The following is a 14,518-nucleotide window of genomic DNA, read 5'->3' as shown; positions in this document are numbered from 1 at the left end:
ATGTCTGTTTTCTGGATTCTAGCAATTCTAATAGGTGTGTAGTGGTATCTCATTTTAATTCGCAACTCCTTAATGAAAAATGATGCTTACGTTTTTTATATGTTTATTTGCCCTCTGTATATCTTTGGTGAGGTGCCTGTTCAAATATTTTATCCATTTTTAAGTTGTTTCCTTATTGATAAATTTTAAGGATTCTTTGTGTATTTTGGATACAAGTCCATTATCAAATATATGATTGAAAATATTTTCTCCAGGTCTGTAGCTTGTCTTTTCAGTCTCTTAGCAATATTTTTCACAGAGCACACATTTTTAAATAAAATCTAACTAATCAATTTTTTCTGTTAGGGGTCATTCTTTTGGTGTTGTATCTAAAATCTTATCTCAACCCCAAGGTCAAATGCATTTTCTCCTATGGTTTCTTTCAGAAGTTTTACAGTATTGCAGTTTGTATTTAGATCTATGATCAGTTTTGAGTTAGGTTTTGTGAAAAGTGTAAGGTCTGTGACTAGATTCCTTTCTTTTATTTTATTTTATCTTATCTGCATATGAACATCTAATCTTTTCAGTATCACTTGTTGAAAAGACAGTTCTCTCTCCACTGGCTTTCCTTTGTTGCTCCTTCATCACAGATCAGCTGACTATGTTTGTGTATGTCTAGTTCTATGATGTCTATACTGTCCCACTGATCTAGGTCTCTATTCTTTTGCCAATGCAACACTATCTCGATTATTTGCAGATTTATGGTAAATCTTGAGGTCAGATAGTATCAGTCCTTCCATTTTGTTCTTGTTCAGGATTGTGTTGGCTATTCTGGGTCTTTTGCCTTAATATTGTATTTCAAACTTTTTGACTAATAAGGCCTAGCTCAGAGACTCATATAATCAGAGGTTCTAAATTAATTGTTCCTTGCTTATCTACCCCTGGGTATAGCTAAAGCCATTTTAAGACTGCTTGAAAAGATTCTACTTTTAAGTTGATTCTACTTTTCTGTCTGAAGCTTTTCTAACATTGTGAATTATAATGCAAATGGATAGTTATTATTATTGGGCACCAAAATTCTTCTTAGGGAAAAATATGCCATTTAAAAAAAAATACATGAAGGCATGAGACAAGGCAACAAAAATTGTGGCAGTATGTCCTCGTTGAAACAAGAAGATTCTCTCTGTTTCCAAGAGGGAGGATCCAGAGAGAGGGAAGGAAAGAGAAAGAGAGGAGGAATTAGCAGGTGAAATGAGATTGCTGTCCACATCTGATAACACAACTAGAAGAAATTCCACAATGTTGTGGGGATTTCAGATGTTTAATTGAAAAATCTTCATTTGTTATGGAATAACACATTTGGTTCCCCACCACCTTGACTCATTTTCAGTGCATCCTACCACACTTAGAAATGCTTTGTGTGAGAGTTGTGTTTTGTTTAGGGATTCAAGAAAGAACTTGCGTTTCATGTCTGTAGTGAATAGACTTAGCACCTGTGGAAACTGAGAATGAAATGAACGCACTAGGAATTAGCGACCATCTTGCTGAAGGTTTGGGTTTTGACAGGGCATGAATGGGACTTTGAGCTCAGCTTATCCGGCTCTCAAGGGGCCGGGAGATCCCAGGTATGCTAACATCTGCATTACACATATTACAGGAAGGATTCCTTTATAGTTCTCAAATGACCCTAGCAGCATTGTTTTCTTTGGTTCTATCAACAGTCATGTGAAGCAATTTTTTTTTTTTTTTGGTTTGTGAGAATTTAACGCAACCTACATGAAGCTGGACATTGTGACATATTACTGGGAATCTGCTAGGATGACATCTTTTAGGCAAACTTAATTTTGACACCTTAATTTATTTGAACTTACAGTCATGAGAAGGGTCTAATAGCTTCAAAAATAGAAGCGAAATCATTAAATGTAGACAGATCTTAGAGACCACTATATAGAGGGAGTCATCAAAGTAAAGGGAAGAGAATGACTTTCTTAAGGGCACCCAGCCTTTGGGAAGTAGAGTCATTCATTGGGTCAATTCAAAGAGGTAGTCTTATGTTACTTGCTAACAGAGTTACTACCGTGGACCACCTCCCCTTCAGTACTCAGAGATCTACTTTGGCATGCAAGAGAACTTACCTAGCTCTTTTCTCTCTTTTTCAAAAGAAATGAAAATAAATGAGGTGGAGGAAAGCCTTCATGGCCATAAAACACTGAACTTCAGCTTTCTCAGAGGTTCTCTCTCTTGTCCAGATTTGGGGAGGCTTTTGTGAATGAGGCATTGGCAAAGAGCAAGGTGGTGAGGTTGGATTTTTCTCCCAGGCCCAGGGATAGTCAACTGAAAACCAATCAATATAAGTTTCATTTTTGTTTTCTGTATAAATAGTTGGCTTATCTGAAATGACCTTTTCCAAGAGCCAATAGCCATAAATTTTTGCAACTGGACATGTTTAGAAATGCCTCTTAGCTATTTTTGTTGATTTATTTTCTTTGTCTGTATTTGTGCAATCCAGCTTTGGGCATGGAATAGAACGGCCCTGGTTGCTAGTCCTCCACCTCTAATGATATAAGCTCAGGAACCATAGTTCCTCCCCTGTGGGAAAGACCCCATATGGAGTGGAATCCCTGGAGTTATAGCTCAGTCTCGGAGAAATGACTACACCTTGGAGAATCATGGTCATGATCCCAGGGTCCCTACTCAGTAGGGGGTTGGCTTCTCCCTCTCTCTCTCTGTCTCATAAATAAATAAAAATCTTTAAAAATAAAAAAGAGAAATATGTTAAGTGACCATTGCATATACTTAATTATAGTATGCAAATTTTATGCATACATTCGATCAGAGTCTAGATGTATTCTCAAAAAGAGGAAAGCTGATAATTCTTGATGATTTAATAATGCACAGTGAATTTATTCCACTTTATCCCAGAACTGCCCTGTCAATGAGGCATTATTACCTCCATTTAAAGATGAAGAATCTGACTCATACCAATATCAAATAACTTGCCTAAGGTCATACAGCTAATACAAAGATACAACCAGAGTTACAGGTCAGTCCTAAGGGTAAAATATATGCTACGTTTATTATACCACGCTGCATTTAGAGAAATATAAACAATTATTGATTTAGGTAAAGGGCTTAGGGCTATGGCATTTTGGTTAAAAATTAAAATTGAAATAAATATGGAGATGTTTTCGTTTCCCTCCATATTCACTGGATTCTTGACGGCTGAGTTTCAGGGAAGAAGAAACATGAGAACTATGATAGAGACAACTCATCACTCCTCCGTCCTTTTGCTTGTAGAACACTGTTACCTTTCTCTGGACATCCACTTCCCAGGAATCAATATACATGCTCTGAAGTCCAAAGTCAGAAGGTTTCCATGAAAGGAATGCGGTCGTTTAAGTCCTGGATGTAGGACAGAGCAATAAAGCAATCAGCGTAGGCAAGGCTAAACTTAGATGAAATTTGGTAATAGGATTTATTTTTTTCTCTTCAAGCCTTTAGCATTCTTTCTCCTCTCTTTTTCAGTGTTACAAGTTCTTTTGGTTGAAATTAATAAATGTATTGAGATGTGAGGGTTGAGAATTCATCAGGTTTAATTCAGTAGTTTTCTCAGGAAGATTCTTTTTTCTTTCTTTTTTTTTTTTTTTTTTTGAGGGGTGGGTGAAGGGCAGAGGGAGAGAGGTACTTAAGCAGACTCTACGCCCAGCCTGGAGCTTGGTGCGGGGCTCGATCTCATGACCCTGAGATCATGATCTGACCTGAAATCAAGAGTTGGACGCTTTACTGACTGAGCCCCTCAGATGCCCCAGGAAGATTCACATTTTAGCTGGAGATGGGTTCTTGAGGTTCAGGAATGAATCTTGGAGGGTGGAATTTCAGATATCAATTTCAAGCATCAGTCAGAAGATTTCCATTGCCCCTGAAATCACACAAGTGTTTTTTTCCCCTTATGAGATGGGACCAGATTTGACTAATTTTCTCCATCCAGTAAAGGAGCAGCTGAAACTCAGAAGAGCTGGGAGATTAGCCCTTACCTCATAGTTAGTAGGTGAACTAGAACCCAATACTTCTCCCTAGAATTGCGGAACCAGAGGGCTGGCAAGGATCTTAGCGTTGCATCACATACATCCATCTTCCTTATGACCTCCTTGCCAAATGGCTGTCACCTCCCCAGTGACGGACAGTCCACGTCAGCCCAGAGATCTTTCAGAAATCGCTGATCTGAGCTCTGTCACTTTGAAGATTCCACCTAGGACAATACAGAAGACATCTAATCGTTCTCCCCTCTTCTCTGGACAGCCTGACCCTGACTTCCCTCTTCCGGGTTAGATATTCTTAGTTTCCTTAACTCCACATCCTGTGACATTTCAAACCCTTTCATCATTTCAATTGTGCTCTTCTGAACTGGCTACAGTTTACCTCAGTGTAGGGGGCTCAGAACCACACCTAGCACTTGGGTGAAGTCTGGACTCATTCATTCGCTCCTCTACTTAGCAGATATATCCTTGGTCAATGTCGTCGAACTTCTCTCAGCTCAGGACAGAGTAGGGAGCTATGCTGAGCTCCAGTGCCCTGGACACAATATATTTTTGGTTGCTGCCCAAGATCCAATTCATTCTGACTTTTAGGGCTTACAGTCAGCTAGCTTTCTCAAGTCCTTTCCTACGGTGTCCTGTTGTAGCATGCGCCTCATTCTCCACCAAGCTGCTCCTCCATGTGGGAAGCTGGCCCTATTTGTGTGGAAACCCATGCTGTTACTCTGGGGTGTGTGCCTACACAAGCTTTTATAAAACCTATTTTATAAAACCTTTCTTCAGATCTGGGTCCAGGTTTGTTCTTTCGTGATGCCAAAGTTGACATGCTCCCAGTCTGTCTCTGCAATAAAATTTCATCTCTCTAGGACATGAAGCCTTCTCTCCACTCTGGGGTCAATCGGGAGCCAACGAGAGGGGTGAAAAGCTCACGCATGCAGGATGTTGCTTCCACAGGCCGCGGAGAACTACCCGCCCAGCCCCTCCCCCCGCCGCCACCTCCCACTCTTTGCCATCCCTCCCTCCCCACTTCTCCTTTGCTTTTCACTGGCCATTGACCTGGCTCAGAAGGAGAAAAGCGACAGCTCAGCAACAGGGCACACAATTTAAGTCAAGGTCTAAAAGACATTTCTAGAGTTGGAATTCTGGAAATAAGAGGCTGCAGCACTTTCACAGCAGAACCACTGGAGTCCGTCTTGTGTCTTTGCTCACGCTTACCATCAGCCCTTCCCGGCTCCTGTTCCCTTTTCTATCCGAAGGGTTCCTTCCGATGGAATTTCTTGATGCATTTTACACATTGACAACCAGTCTCACCTACCTATTAATAAAATTCAACCAATTTTATTGTCGAAGGAGAGACAAAAGTCAAGTCTGCGGCCTCCGTGACTGTCTCACTTCTTTCATCCCACTCAGAAGCCTCTCCTGCTGCCATCTCAGTGATGCCAGGTCTTGTCTCAGGAAGCTGTGGTCCCTGCAAGTACAGCTCTGTGGGAGCCAAATGAGTGCCTCTCCTTTGCCCATGGCAATCATCTGGACCCACTCATACCTCACTTTGCAAGTCACGGAACTGCACGGATGAGCCTTTGATGAGTCAGATCTTCCTCAAAAGGGAAAAAAAAATCATCGAGGATCTAAGTATAAACAAACCTTCGGCATGGAGTGAGGGAGAGATTCCAAACTTTTCCATGAGGGAGTGACATCTCTTCCCCATCCCCCCAAGTTCATGTTCTGCATATTCCCTGCATTCTTCTCCATAAAAGAAATCGGCAGAGCGAGCTCATTTCCCATCTCCCGTTTTCAGATGTTTAGGTCAAGTTTAAGCTCTCCTGGCTTGGAGCTGGAGTTCTGACGCCAGCTGTGCATTTATGGCACACAAAGTCAAAAGCCGTGTTGTTGCAAGGCATGTCCCTTCCCTCATCCTTGAACCATCCTCCACCTTATCCATCTCGGCACACACACTTTTTTAAAAAAAAGCTTAATATTACCAGTTTGGCAGAAGGAAGTGTAAATGTTATGTCAGCATTAAGACACGACTTAATCCTAATAGATGGGTTATCAGGGAAGTGTGACACGAGCTGACAGATGTTACATGACACCCAGAGTTCCCTGCGGCCCACAAATAAGGCTGTGTGCTTCCAGGATAGGGAAAGTCTCCTGGGCAAGAGGTGAGGCTGGAATTTTTTCTTTCCTGTCTTCCATGCGAGGTCAGAGCGTGCTGTCAGGCTGGGTGGACCTGGGCCCAGATGGGTGATAAGTGCTCACGGATTGCCAGGTGACCCAAACACCTTCGGCTTTGAGTGAGGGATTAACTGGAACGAGCTGGGCTTTCCCGGATTATTGAGGGCCTTTTGATAATGTCAGAAATTCCAAGAGGAGGAGGTTTCAGAAGAGAGTAAGAAAATGCTGAACATCTGTTTTCTATAAAGAGAAAAGAACAAGGAAACAAACAAACAAACAAACAAACCATACTTCCCCTCCTGGCTGCCTCCTTCAGGCAGCTCTCTGTCACCCCAGCACCTGTGAGGCCTAGGAGGCGATCCGGCTGAAAAGAAGCTAAGTAAGTGGTTTGTAACCTCGGACATTGGTGCTCAGAAACATTGATGCTGAGCCCTACTTCCCGAGATTACAGTGCAACTGGGGTGAAGTAGGGCTGGACCATTGGTATTTTTATAAAGACTCCCAGGATGTTCTATCATGCAGCCAATGCTGACAGCCACGGGCCCAGGAGCAGGTGTGACTGAGACCCAGAGGATATTGCTGTTTGAGACTCAGTGCTGCCTTCAGAAGAGCAAAGTCACGTTTACTTCCCAGGTGCCACCAAGGATCCTTACGCCTTTAAAAAACTTCTAGAAGTTTCTTTAGTTATTCCAAGGGGAAAACGGGACTTTCTCCCATGTCATCCCTCCTCTGTACCTCATGAACTCCCCAGTAAGGGCTATGCCTGTCCCTGGATTGGCTGGGAACAGGTGGTACCTTCCCAGTTAGAAGGGGACATGGAGGGATCTATCCCAAATCTCTCTTGAACCCCATCTCAGGCTCAGGAAATAAATCAAGGCGGCATCTGGAGCCTTTGCAGTGGTGAGAGGAGGACACGGTATGGAAACTGAGATTCTTCTGCTTTTCCTCACAGACTTTTGATGGGGTCGTCTGTCTGGGAAAGTTTGCCTGAAGGCCAAGTCTGACTAAACTAGGAGCTCTTCATGTCCGGGGACTATCGTTCCTGCCCCCTTCTTGGGCAGTAAATAACTCTCGGCTTTGAAAAACAAGCCCTGGTGACACACTGGTGATGGCTGTGGGAGAAGCAGAGTCCAGATGCCTCCATGGAGAACTCGGTGCTTCTCGGCCTTGTCTGAACCTTTTGACTGGGATTTCCTCATTGCAAAGAGTGGTGGTCACTCTGGCCCTGAGAGTGACCAAAAAAAGTTTCCCATGTCCCACGTGAATTCCAGAGTGCTCCACCAAGCCCCCAATTTCCGAGAGGTGCACCCCCATAGCTGCTGGGAATATTGATACCGGTGTCTCTCAGCAGCCAGCGTGATACCCGGCAAGGAACTGCCGTGTCCAGGATTACGCCATGTTCAGGAAGTAGCTGATGCTGGGATCCACGGGCCCGTGCTCTTGCCTCAATCCGGACACACTCACTTTGGAGCTTCTTAAGGATGAGGGGCACCTGGGGAGGCTCAGTTGGTTGAGCCACCGACTCTTGGTGTGGCCCAAGTCATGATCTCAGGATCATGAGATCCAGCCAGGCATGGGGCTCTGAGCTCAGCAACGAGTCTGTCCGGGATTCTTTCCCTCCCTCACTGCCTCTCCCCCGTCTCACACGTGCGCCAGTGCGTGCTCTCACGTACTCTCTCATACTCTCTCTCAAATAAATAAACTCTTTAAAATTAAAAAATATACATATTGGCTGAGGCCTCAGTTGCACCTGCATCGGGGGTCAGCTTCCTCTCTCCGCCGTCCTCACTTCCTCTGGGGTTGGGAATCTGAGTGCATTCTCAGTGAACCTTCTGCCTACAGCTCTCCATCACGGGGACCCCAGCTAAATGACTTTCTCTTTACTGGTCCCTCGGAGGCCAGCTTTAGGGTGTGTCATCCGAGCAGCACCCTGGAAGGACGACGTGCTCTGTCGTTAAAGGGACACGTTTTTGTCAGGTGTAGATCTCTCACGTTCATTTCCCCTTCTGACAGGTCCGGCCTTCCTAAGGAGGCCCTGGGAGGACCAAAGGGACCACCAGGGGCAAAGCTAGTGATGCTAGCAATCTGCACCTGAAGGAACTTGAGAGAGAGATGGCCCAGGAATTCCAGCTACCACAAACATGTGGCATGCTCGGGAGAGTTTCTATAAGCCGACGGGTGTGAGATTAGTAGAGATACTGAGGGAAAGTTGGAAAAGCGACAAAGAGGAGGCAGGGAAGTGTCTCTAGAGATGAGACATTTTTGTGTAATTTCCTGGATTAGTTACTTTTAATGGTTAAAAAAAGAAATCCACATCTGTTAATTTACTGCGAGAGCCCTTTGTAATTTGAGAGCTAATGGCCTTCCAGGGGAGGGGAGGATGGTTATGGATTGGTGCAAAGAGTTAAATCTCATGATGTGAACATGCTAGGGGAGGCCCCACCTGTGTGTACAATGTACTTAAAGGATTAGAGCAAACTTTGAAATTATGATATGTTTTACCTCGAGTAAGCACCTTACTCTTTAAGCTTCTATTTCCTTGAAGGATTGAGGGGGGCACCAATTCTCTCAGGTAATCAGGTGCATGAGACACCCTGCTTGTGGGATTTAATGAGGGTTTAAGTGCAGGCAGATGAAGGATGTGTTTTATATATATACATATATATATATATAAATATATTTTTAAAGATTTTATTTATTTGAGAGAGAGTGTGTCAGCATAAGCCAAGGGAGAGGCAGAGGAGAGAGAAAGGGAGGAATAGACTCTCCACTGAGCAGGGAGCCCAATGTGGGGCCTGATCCCAAGCCCCCCGGGGTTAATGACCTGAGCTGAAGGCAGACGGTTAACCGACTGAGCCACTGAGGCGCCCCTATGTATTTTTTTTAAAACCCATTTTCAATACTTGGTGAACCCAATTCAAAGGTGTTACTTCCAAGAGGTCTTTCCGCCCTGAAGGAAGGTGACATTTCCAGGGAGATGCACGCACCAGAGGACCAGGGGAGGGTTGCAGTGGGAGGGGCTGGTGGGAGATGGAACAAAATTTTATTTTTTCAAATATTTTTAAAGATTTGAGAGAAAGAGAGAGCGCTTATAAGTGGGGGACGGGGAAGAGGGAGAGAATCTTCAAGCCCCACTTGGGGCTCAATTTCATGACTGCCACAAAATCGTGACCTGGGCAGAAAGGGAGAGTCAGAAATTTAGCCGACGGAGCCACCCAGGTGCCCCAGAAAGGGGAATTTTAGAAGAAGTATTGCTGTGCTCTCCATGTTCCCGTCAGGATCTTCCAGAAATACAGGAAAATACCTGATGTTCTCTATTTAAAAACAAAAGGGCAGGAGCTGGAGATGATTTTTAAACTGAAGGCAGAAAGTACTTTCCTTTGCACAGATTTACCAGGAATGGGGGGTGGGGGGTGGAGGGGCGATGCTTTTACAAAAGAATAACCATCGTTGGGCACTGGGTAAGCTGCTGCTTTTGACTATCTGGTCTCCTTAGATTCGAGTCAGGCAGGCTGAGGGAGGGAGAACATGGTAACCAGAAATAGGTAAGCTCAAAAGCATGCAGCTTTTAAGAAACAAAAACCCATACGCAAAGGTGTCTAATAAAGTCACAGTGCTTTATTTTTAAAACACTCATACATTGCCAAAAATACTTACAAAAATAAAGTTTGATTGAGGTTCATTACTAAACTTCAAGTCACAGGTTTTCATGTTACAGACTGGAGCAGAGTTTGCTAGGCAGGTGGAGAACCCAGACTGAATTATGGAATGGAAAGAGGCTGTCTGGGGTGAGGTGGTTGGGGCACCCTCTAGTTCACCTATCAGATACCCAGACACCAGTTCTTCCAGTGCTGTTCTAACGGTTCGGAGATGGGGGAGTAATGAGCTCCAATGGAGTAAGAGCAAGATGGATTCATGGACCAGTTTTAAACACAGACTTTTTTTTTTTTTTTTTTTTTTGCAACACAATACACACATCACAGTAAAATGTTTAATACTTGCAGAATGGCAGGTGGCAAGACTTAAATCGAGAGGGTGGGTGAGAAAGGGTACTGAGCGGGGAGTGGGCACTGAATTCTTCTCTTCAAAGCTTTGTGACAGGAGCAAGCGATCTAGGCCAGTCTGCCGTTAGCACCCCTGGTGTTGTCAGCAGCTGAGTGTCTAACAGTATTTCCATGGGGAGCCCAAGAAGGAGAAAATGGGGTGAAACGGGCCAACTTTCTATCAACTCTGGCAGTTCTGCCACCAACAGTAAATCGCCCCTTTTAATAGGAGGAAATTGAAAGGTTTCTCACTAAACAGAATTAAGTAGTGGGATCAAGAGATTTCCAGGCTTTGGGGTACCCTCATTAGTAACCGGCTTCTTCTGCTCTGATGTCTGCCCTCCGCTGGGTCACCTTTGACAGTCAGATAGAAACAGAAGCGTGGCCAGATTTCTCCTTTGCCCTCCTCTCATTGTCGTTGAAGTCATGAGGTGACTCATTTGGGGGACCCATTTTTTATGAGCATTAAATACAGCTCCCAAAGTGTTTTCATTTGTTTGGTGATGGACGCGACAGTAATGTGTTTTGAAAAGGGTTTCCTTTTCCCTAACCCCTGCTGGCCAAGGGCTATCAGCCCCCTCATCAGCTTGCAGCCAGAACCCAGCTCCCCCAGGCCCCGACTGCCTTTTCTTTCTGCCCTGACCACAAACCCCGCATTTCCACTGGACAGCTCGTGGTGCCCGACTCTTTTTTCGCCCTGTATTCTCCGTGTGTGAAAGCCCAATACCTCTTAAAACTCCTCAGCCTGCAGGGATCCCAGAGGGTTGTCTGACTTTGAACTGTAACAACAGAGCCTCCGAAAGTCTTATAAAAGCAGTGGTGACCTTTTCGAGCTGTCAAATCTTTAAATAGGATTTGGGATTTAATGTACGTTTTTAAAGAAAAAAATATATAAGAATTGCTAGTTTAGAAAAAAAAAAAGTCTTTTAGCCAAGTCAGAATCTTCCCCCTACCCTACTTTTTTTTTTCCCCCTTTAACTCATGAGAGATTCGGGGGTGGGGGGAGAAAACAAAACAAAACAAAACAAAAAAACCCAGATCTCAGGCTAAATAAGGAAGGCATATGTTAGGTGCAGCCAGACTAAAAGTCTGAGTTGAAAAGAAGCCCTTCGGTGGGTGACTGTTGTGAAAAAGGACAAAAAAAAAAAAAAAATAAAAGGACGGAAGGCAGGAGCTTATAGGAGAGAAGCATGTGATCTGTCACGATTGAGTATGAATTATAGCCTGAAAACTCCAGCAAACTACTCATTCCAATTCTCAGGCCCAGGGCAAAAATGTCCAGAGGAAGCTTTTTTACCTTTATTAACAAAAATCACGTGTCACCCCCCAACCGCCCAGCCGCAATGCAGAGGCTCCTCAGGCCGCTCTCTGACACCCAGAGAGTCTTCTGTCCCGGGCCCACCTAATGCAGTACAACTTGTTTATACAGTTTGCCCCAGAACCGCAGTGAGTGCTTCTCGTTCTGCTTGGGCCACCCTGTAAATACTTTGGTGCGTTTTTTAAAAAGGAAGAAGCAGCTCACGTTTTCATCTCCTACCCATCCCCATCTCCCATGCCAGTCTGTGCCTAACAGACAGGCTTCCCTGGGACAGCCTCTGTCTTATGGGGACAGAGAGGAACCCCAATCGCATTTCAAGGCCCGTGAAAGGTTTGTGAAGTGAAGTGTAATTCAGGAGGGAAGACCCTTGTCTTGGCCATCCTTTTCCCCCTCAGGTTTGCACTTTCAGGGTCAATGTTCAGCGACGCAAGAGGTGGAGTGGAATCAGCATCCTTAGGGGTGATGATAACAACACACACAAAACCACAGAAGTGCTAGTAACAGTGCTTGATTTTATCCCTCCCCACTTGGCAGAGGTCTCTAAGAGCAAACAAAGTGCCATATCATGTGTGATATGGGGGATATATTTGGGTATTATTCGCTATCGCAGATCTTTCATTGGCTCACCAGGGAAGAATCAGGGGTGTCCATGCAAGCCTCCGGCGGGGTCAGTATGCACGCCTCTCGCTTCTCAGGCTCCCTGAGCCTGGCTGGCCTTTTGCTCTCCAGAGATGCGACTCAGGGAAGGCAGTGTCTGACCACTCAGGATTGTCATCTGCGCTGGCGTTACCAGAAAGGTGGGTTCCATCCCCCCAAGCAGTACAGGTAGGGGTAGTAAGGGTAGCTGTTATGCATGGAGATGAGGGAGGCCTGGGGTAAGCCCTCCTCTTTCAGGGCCGGCAGGGAGGTGTGCTTCTCCAGGTCTCCCAGGTCCGAGGTGAGCTGCTTTCGCTTGGTCTTATAGCGTCTGTTCTGGAACCATATTTTCACTTGGGTCTCAGTGAGCTTGAGGTTCTTGGCCAGGTGGGCCCTTTCAGGGGCTGACAGGTACTTCTGGTGGCTGAACTTCTTCTCTAACTCGATGACCTGAGTGTGGGAGAAGGCAGCACGGGAGCGCTTCTGTGGCTGTTTCGAGGTTTGCGGAAGGCTTGGTAAGGAGTCTGCGCTGTTTTCAGAGTCCAACAGATAAGTCTCCAAGTGTCTATCTGGAAAGTAGAAGGAGGAGGGATGGGAAGGAAAAGGTTACATGTTAGAGGGAAGAGAACAGAATTCAAGCCACCCTTATCTCTTCAGTGAGTGAACAAACAGTCCACTGTCATCTTGGATACATTTCACTTTTTTCACATGACTAAGGAACTCTCCTGAGTGGGGAGTAAGTGAATATGTATATTATGTATTAGTTTTCTAACGGTCATCAAGAACCCAAAGTTAGAAGCTTCTAGTGGTAGCGCTTCCTGCCATATCGTCCAGGAGAATTCACTAGGGTCCTGGATGTGTGTGCGTTGAGAAGAGGTGGCAGAAGTGAAGCCAGAAGAGAAGCCAGGCAGGGAAGACACAGAAATCAGGCTGCTGGTAAAGCAGGACCCAAAGGCCTGCGCATTAACTTTTGGATTTTGGGAGAGGGTTTTTGTTATAAGAAAGGCGGTGCAGGCAAAGGGCAAGTTCCTTTTCTGGCTTTAGGCCCCCTTTTTTTCTAAACACACCGTTAGGACACCTCATCCGAAGTGACAGGACAAGGAAAGAAATCTGCTCTAAACGTTCTAACGGTGTTCTATTTCCTGAAGGCCGCAGGGACCTTCAGAATGCAGTTTTACTGCCCGTGGAGTTGGGAAGCCAAGGGAGTCTTCCCTTGTCAAACCCTGATCAGTTACTTGTTACAGATGTAACTGTAACTGCGAAGAGGTTGCGCGGGGCGGGCGCGGATCGAGGGTCCCGCGGGGGCTGGGAGCGCGGGGCGGAGTCTTCACCTGGGACGCTGGGGCTCGGGGCGCCGGGTGTGCGCTCACTCTGGAGCCCCGGGAGCCGGAGCCCGCGGAACAGAGAGCTCTGTGCCCGGCGAGTCCAGCCCAGGTACAAATCCTGCGCCACCCTTACGGCGGGGCTCAGTTTTGATTTCCGAGGCGCACCCGCGGCAGGAGGAGGTGAGGTCCCTTGGCCTGTCGCCGCGGGGCCCCGCATCCCTGCAGCCGGAGCTCCGCGACCTCGCGCCGGTGCAGCCCGCAAGCCGGCCCGCCCCTCCTCTGAGACCGCACCCTGGCCCAGCCCGGCCGCCGCAGCCTCGCCGCCGGCTCACCTGGCTCACCCTCCGCGTGCGCGTCGGCCTCCTGCGCTGCGCGGGGCTGGGCGCTCCACTCGTCCTCGGGCGCCCCGGCGCCGCCTCTTCCTCGCTCCGGCTCCGGCTCCGGCTCCTGGTGTCGCGGCGGGTCCGGCTGGCGCGGGGGCTGCGGGCTGCTCGTGTGGCCGCCGCGCCTCTCCGCGCTGTCCCGCAGAATGTCCTGGATGAGGAAGGAGGTGAGCGGCTTGGGCTGGATGGCCGCCCCCGCCTCTCCGGGCCGCGGCGCGGGAGCCCTGAGCATCCCCTCGGCTCGTCTGCAGGCAGGCGGCGTCAGCTGCGTCCTCGGCGTCTGCACCACTTTCACTTTCCGCCGCCCGGCGCACTTATAGCCCTGGGGAGCGCGCCGCGCCGCCCTCCCATTGGCCGCGGGAACCGGGCGCGCCGCCGATTGGCCGCCAGCGCTCCAGGTGAGGGGGGCGGTGGAAAGGGGAGTCCTTCGCACGGTCTCGGTCACCTCTTCTCTGAAGGATTCCTCCCTAAATTCCAGCTCCGACCCACGACGGAAGTTTAGACCCTCTGGGGAATAATGATGCAGAAGAGAGATACTCCGTTTAGCTCGCGTAGATTGTTACAGCACCTTTGCTCACAAAGGGTGGGGGATGACTAGATCCCAGTTTACAGATGCGGATTCCGA

General features: G+C 46.8%; 1 protein-coding gene across 1 annotated transcript; it reads right to left on the bottom strand.

Annotated features, from left to right (window-relative positions):
• Window positions 1-9,841: 9,841 nt before the first annotated feature.
• Window positions 9,842-14,168, bottom strand: NKX3-1 (NK3 homeobox 1). Its single transcript, XM_059178003.1, has 2 exons — window positions 13,843-14,168; window positions 9,842-12,754 (listed from the first exon to the last, which is right to left on the bottom strand). Exons 1-2 carry the CDS (start codon window positions 14,123-14,125, stop codon window positions 12,336-12,338), a joined length of 702 nt encoding a protein of 233 aa, XP_059033986.1. The 5' UTR covers window positions 14,126-14,168; the 3' UTR covers window positions 9,842-12,335.
• Between the last annotated feature and the right edge of the window lie 350 nt (window positions 14,169-14,518).

Source organism: Mustela lutreola, chromosome 1 (genome assembly GCF_030435805.1).
Source record: "Mustela lutreola isolate mMusLut2 chromosome 1, mMusLut2.pri, whole genome shotgun sequence".
Classification (NCBI taxonomy): Eukaryota; Metazoa; Chordata; class Mammalia; order Carnivora; family Mustelidae; genus Mustela; species Mustela lutreola.
Note: the sequence above shows the minus strand (reverse complement) of the source record. Positions and strands in the feature narration are given on the sequence as shown.

Excerpts from the sequence above, each read along its gene's own strand:
- NKX3-1 (XM_059178003.1), bottom strand. The coding sequence starts at position 14,125 with ATGCTCAGGGCTCCCGCGCCGCGGCCCGGAGAGGCGGGGGCGGCCATC. Across the intron at positions 12,755-13,842 it reads GCACGCGGAGGGTGAGCCAG|ATAGACACTTGGAGACTTAT; the intron begins GTGAGCCGGCGG and ends TCTACTTTCCAG.